This window comes from Spea bombifrons, chromosome 1 (assembly GCF_027358695.1).
Source record: "Spea bombifrons isolate aSpeBom1 chromosome 1, aSpeBom1.2.pri, whole genome shotgun sequence".
Lineage (NCBI taxonomy): Eukaryota > Metazoa > Chordata > Amphibia > Anura > Pelobatidae > Spea > Spea bombifrons.
The window spans coordinates 117,717,445-117,723,381 of NC_071087.1; the positions used below are offsets into that span (position 1 = coordinate 117,717,445).

General features: G+C 41.7%; 1 protein-coding gene across 1 annotated transcript; it reads right to left on the bottom strand.

The window, feature by feature from the left end:
* Positions 1-3,531: 3,531 nt before the first annotated feature.
* Positions 3,532-5,470, bottom strand: POP5 (POP5 homolog, ribonuclease P/MRP subunit). The gene is made up of 5 exons (XM_053457237.1): positions 5,358-5,470; positions 5,136-5,278; positions 4,780-4,929; positions 4,009-4,092; positions 3,532-3,931 (listed from the first exon to the last, which is right to left on the bottom strand). The coding sequence occupies exons 1-5, from the start codon at positions 5,372-5,374 to the stop codon at positions 3,831-3,833; spliced, it is 495 nt and encodes a 164-aa protein (XP_053313212.1). The 5' UTR covers positions 5,375-5,470; the 3' UTR covers positions 3,532-3,830.
* Positions 5,471-5,937: the final 467 nt, after the last annotated feature.

Sequence of the window (5,937 nt, forward strand, 5' to 3'; positions counted from 1 at the left end):
CTTTTTGCTTATTTGTAAAGTGTGCTGAACATGGGAAATGGGACGAAGCAGCTTAACCCCTTAAGGACAATAGGGGTTTTTACTCGTAGTATATTGTGGGACAATGGCTCTTTTAACGTTTTTCAGTGTTACTGTTTAGCTGTGATTTTCTTCTCTCTCATTTCATGCTCCCACACATATTATATATTGTTTTTTTCAGGACAAACAGGGCTTTCTTTAGATACCATTAATTTTATCATATCATCTAATTTACTATAAAAAAAATGATAAAATATGGGGATTTTTTGTTAAAAAATTACTTTTTCTCACTTTTTAAACATAAAACTTTTACTCATCTGCAAAAACGAATGAAAAAACCTGCTAAATAGATTCTACTATTTGTCCTGAGTTTAGAAATACCCAATGTTTTTATGTTTTTTTGCTTTTTTCTGCACGTTATGGGGCAATAAGTACAGGTAGCGTTTTGCCATTTCAAAACCTTTTTTTCCAAATCTGGTAATTCTTCCCCCCATGTGCCATTTCAGGTATCTTTGAAGCCGGCCAATGAAATTTACCACATCAAATCATAAATTTTTAAAAACTAGACACCCCAAGGTATTTGAAATGCTGTTATTTTAACCCTTTCAATGCACTAATTTTACCACTACCCTTTGTGAAACTTTATGGTAGTAATTCTTTTTGTATTTTTTTCACACATGTTGTATAAATTTATCGCTCCTGGTGTATGTCCGTGTCACACAACACCCCAATATGTGTTCAGTAACATCTCCTGAGCGCAGCGATACCCCACATGCATGGGTTTGTAGGGTTATTTGGGAGGTAAAAGGCCGCCTTTGTGAGGTGTGTATTTTTTTGCCATTTAGACATCTGTCCCATATTTGGGACATCTTTGAACCCGGCCAATTCAATTTACCCCATCAAATCATATATTTTTTAATACTAGACACCCTATGGGCATTTGTAATGCCAATATTTCCATAATGGAATTTTTGTAAAGATATTAGGACATATTTTGTAAAAATTTTAGGACTTGCTTATTAAAAACTTTTTTTTTTTTTTTGGTGACAGTGGGGATTTTTACATGTTACCGTATTTTTGACATTTTTTTGAAACATTTTTTAAATTTTTTTTTAAAATTTTTTTTTTTTTTTACTAGTCACTCTCACTAGTGAGCTGGGCTCCATTGACCTTGCATGGTTGGATGCAGTACCTGCATTCAACCTGCAGGAGGAGCTCGAGAGTTCTCAAGAGGGTCTGGATAGACCCTCTGTGAACTCATATCTATTGTTAATGCTATCCTGTGAATGACGGCAACGTCATTCACAGGATGGCACTTGTGGTTGCTCCTCTGAGCAATCACAAGGCGATCGGGGGTCGGGGGGTAGTGTTGCTGACATGCCTCGATACTGAGGCATGTCAGCAACACAGTTTATGCTTAGGAAGCGATTCATATCGCTTCCTAAGCAGTTTTAGCCGGGCGCCGCCGCGATCTTTGATGATCGATGCGGCGGCGGACATTTTTCTTCCGGGGAGGGCTGCCGAGGGCTGCCCTCCCCGGATCCACGGTCAGCCTCACTTGTGAGGCTTCCGTGGATGCTGCAAAGCCGCCGATCGCGGCGAAAACGCTGCAGCTATTTAACGGCAGCCCGTACATGTACGGGCATTGTCGTTAACCCGTTGCACGGCAACCCCGTACATGTACGGGGATTGTCGTTAAGGGGTTAACTAACCAGATGTCAATCAAAGAGTGCACTCCCAATGTATTCCACAGCCAGCGTTGGCTACCAAGTAAACGCTGCCCATTTTGACAAATGCTGGCTTTTCTGTTTTCAGGTACAAGGAATATAAATAAAGCATCACACCTCGCACTGTGATGTTGTGTGTTTGGATAGCTATATGTCGATACTTCCTTGACAAGCATTTGGTTTCCTTCGAAGCCTTTCTATCATTAGAATAGGGAAAAGCATTTCTTCTGATTTACTAATTGAGTAATGAAGTATGAGCCTGAAACTACATTAAGTGCACAAACTTCGAACTGTGGTTGCAGGGCAACTATGAAGAGTTCTGACAGTTCCTAATCCTAGAAATTATTCCAGATTTCCTCTCCAAATTAGCTTTGGAAAAAGCAGAATATTTCCTTACCATGTTTTCAGCAACCTGTCCCAAGTACTTATTGTCCATTAACACCATGTAATTTCCTTGCATCAATCAATACAGCAATTTGGTAATGTACAGCATGGGAATATTCAGTATATTAAGCTAATTGCTGTGTACATGTCAGTTTTCAGTACTTGTCCCCTATATACTTTGCCAGTTAGTATTTGGTTTTCCATGTTGGTGACAGTAATGCATAATACAAGCATGGGCTACGCATTGTGGCATTATTAAAATGTACATATGCAAATAGTTATAAATACGGATGCACTGATATTTCGTGGCTGAAAAGGGCATTATCGGCAAAAAAAAACCCCGCCGAAAATGATAGTCAGTGGCGGCCCGGCTCTATAACTGGGTGTTGCTCACATACTGTGCAAGCAGCGTCTCTTATACCGGCCAGGGAATGCAGGAAAGCAGCGGAGTCACGTGAATGCATGTCCCATGACTCTGCTCTGTTCCTGCTTCCCCTTGGCCGGTACAAGAAATGTTAACACAGAGGGAAGCAGCAGGCCCCTGCGGAAGTCTGCGAGTGCGAGATCTGTAGTTCAGGTAATGGGGTGGGGGAGGGTGCATGAACAACTATGCGTGATTGAGGGAATGAGTGCATGTGATAGCATAGGTGTAAGTAGGAGGGGGAGCATGGCATATGGAGGCTGTAAGTGATGTGCAGACACCATGCCGCTGGCAGCATCAATACACAAGGGGGGCATCTAGCCCGATTTCAGCATGTATTGGCTGCTTGTGCATGATAGGAGTGTGATTGCTATATTAAATGATTGCTAACATCCTATGTTGGCCAAAAGAAAATACATTTTTCCTGTCCAATTTTGGTGTTCCTTTTAATAACACACCAAAATTGGACAGAAAAAATAATATATATTAACAGCAATCATACTCCTGTCATGCCCAAGGAACCAGTACATGCTAGAGCCTGGGCATGATAAGAGTGTCATTCTACTACGACAGGTCACAGCCTGGGGTCTCCCTCTAGAGACTGATACATTTGGAGTGCCTGTAGATGAGACTACAGCCAACTAAGCAGCCAGAGTTTTCATTGAAACTGGGGTCCGTGCAAAAAAAAAAAAGTTTTACCACCTTGGATGCCAACTTCTTATGTAAAGTAACTTCTTTCCCATGCAGCACAGGGACTCATTAAAGCATCAACAACATACTTGTATTTTGTCTGATTGTATTAAACTAAATCCCTGCTAGTTCCTATAAGAAGAATACAATTATCACAGCCAACCATAGTTGCTTTATAAAGGCAGGGATGGCAGGCAACTGGGTTCGGTACTGGATCTGGGCTACATTGGCAAAGCAATAGGAGATTGTGGCTATTTTCCTGCTCCTGCACGAATATCATCATATGGAGACTGGTGTTTCTGGGAGCCTAGGCCACATTTGTCCCCATAAGTAACTTTATAAATGTATATTTACAATCCAACATGAGTTCTAGAAACAATTCCCATCCTGCAAAATACACTTCCTTTTAATATTGTGCATTTAAACCATTCCAGTGTCCGTGTTATTTGCAGCTTTGACTCTGTGCTAATCCAACGTGTAGAACAAATTGATTACCACCACTGGTCACGCAGACCTTGCACAAAAAGGTCCCACTGTGTGGAAATAAACATTAGTACGGCACCGCGTCCAGCTTAGTAACTCGCTTGATCTCATTCTGTGCTCTTGTCGTCATCGTCCATCATGAACTCCGTTTCCTCCACACCGTGTAAAGTGCAGCTGGAAATAGACTTCTGAATTGCTTTTCTCTCCTCTGGAACAGAAACAAATGATTATTACTCCAAAAAACAGAATAACTACAGAAAGATTGGTTAGGAAAGCTTTCCTTACCTGCATTCGTGCAGCCGTTTAATAACCGCTGCAGCTGTACCTTGTTGTACTGAATAAGGAATTTCTGACATGTGCGTATTGTACCTTTTAAAAGAAAAAATAAAACGAGTGATTCTTAAACTAGGAGGTAAGTGATCATGGTAGATTGGGATTGGGAATAGCTAAAGTTTGTGGTGATAAGAATTTTTCAGAATTTTTATTTCTACATCCTATGAGTAACATCCTTTATTTAAAACACACACACCTCTCGAGAAGCAATACATTATTACTATTGATCACATGGGATCTAGTGAGTGTGTTGCCCCTCTGACTTCAGCGATGAGGTCACCGGACAGGAAATGCCCAACAGAAGTTTAATCATTTAAATTGCTTTGAGTGCTGTCATTAATCCATGTTGGGGAATTACACGTTGGACCCAGCTAGCAGATGAGACACCTGGCTGTCGACTGACAGCCTGATCTCCAGCTCAGGAGCAGAACGTCACACTATGTCCTTTGGCGGCACTGCCGGAAGTTTTTGAGGTACTACAACATCCATAGGCGGGAAGGGGTTAAAGCAAGGAAGAATATTTCATATTCAATGGGACTTCCCCTTTAATAAAGTGAATTCTAACGGTTCCTCAGAATGATCTGCTGCGGAATATGATGTTTAACGAATCACTCTTATACTTTATCGTTTGAAGATCACAGCTGCTGTCATTTATTTAAAGGACCAGAGACCCTACTTTTCCTATATCTGTGTGCGGCATAAACAGTTCTGTTTCATACATACCTCCGACATGCAACGTGTTGATGAAGCACGGACAGCGCTGACCTCGATTGTCAAGGCTAGTGATAAACGGTAGCGATGACCAAAGGAGATGGTAGAAATCTTTACGGCACCGGAGTAGAATGACTCCTGTATACGCATTCATGTATTTCACTGCAACACAAACACAAATCATACATACAAACTGCAACTTCAGCATTAAACTCTGAGATTAATGGGCCACGGTCCTCACTATAGTAACCTCTACCACTTCTGCTGGGAGGCTGGTCCACTGATCTAGCACCCCATCAGTAAAGTCATTTTAGAATATGACTAAATAGACAGCCCAGGTAGCCGCATGTAAGGAGGATTAGCCTCACCTGACAGTGACACCGCACATGCTGCCGCTCCAAAGTCTCCGTGTGTTCGGGAAATAGCATCCCTCACGCTGTGAAAGATCATACTCTGGGTTATATTCTGTCTCCATCGGGGCTCCTCCAGCACCAGTTCACACAGTAAGTACCTACACAGGGGAAATACTATTAAAATATCCAATGGGGCTTCCGGTCAAACAAAAATAGCGCTCGCTGTACTTTACTCACCGAGCCTTGAACCGCATAACGACCTGCAACGTGCAGCACGGCTCTTAGAATTTTTTCCGAACGCTAAGGAGTTATAAAAACAAGGGCACAAAACACACTTGCTATCTAACTTTTTTCAGGGTAAACTCAATAGCTCTCGGCGCCTCACGGTCTCCGGTATAATGGCCACCTCCTTACACCTAGCGTGTAGTTTATGGCTCTAGCACTTAGAACTCTAGTCCTAGAAACGCTGGGGAAATAACGTAGTACGACGTCACATCCGGAGTGCATGGTTACTAATGTATAAAACGAGACGTCACTTATATACGTGAAAGAAATGTGACATCAGTGACCGTTTCCATGTTAGCGAAACCCAAAGGGGATTTTAAAGATGGTTTTATCAACATAGCAGTTGTTACAGCTGATTGGACAAATTATTTGGTTGCCATGAGCATAAAACCACTTTTTATACTTCACAACAGCATGGCTATTGTTATCAATCGCTGTTTATTGAATGTTATTGGCTATGCTACATCATCCACCTCGTATCTGGGGTAGCCAATACCTAGATACATAGCGATATTGGAGCTACAACTCCCAT

Excerpts from the sequence above, each read along its gene's own strand:
- POP5 (XM_053457237.1), bottom strand. Across the intron at positions 4,093-4,779 it reads CAACACGTTGCATGTCGGAG|GTACAATACGCACATGTCAG; the intron begins GTATGTATGAAA and ends TTCTTTTAAAAG. Across the intron at positions 3,932-4,008 it reads AAACGGCTGCACGAATGCAG|AGGAGAGAAAAGCAATTCAG; the intron begins GTAAGGAAAGCT and ends TTTCTGTTCCAG.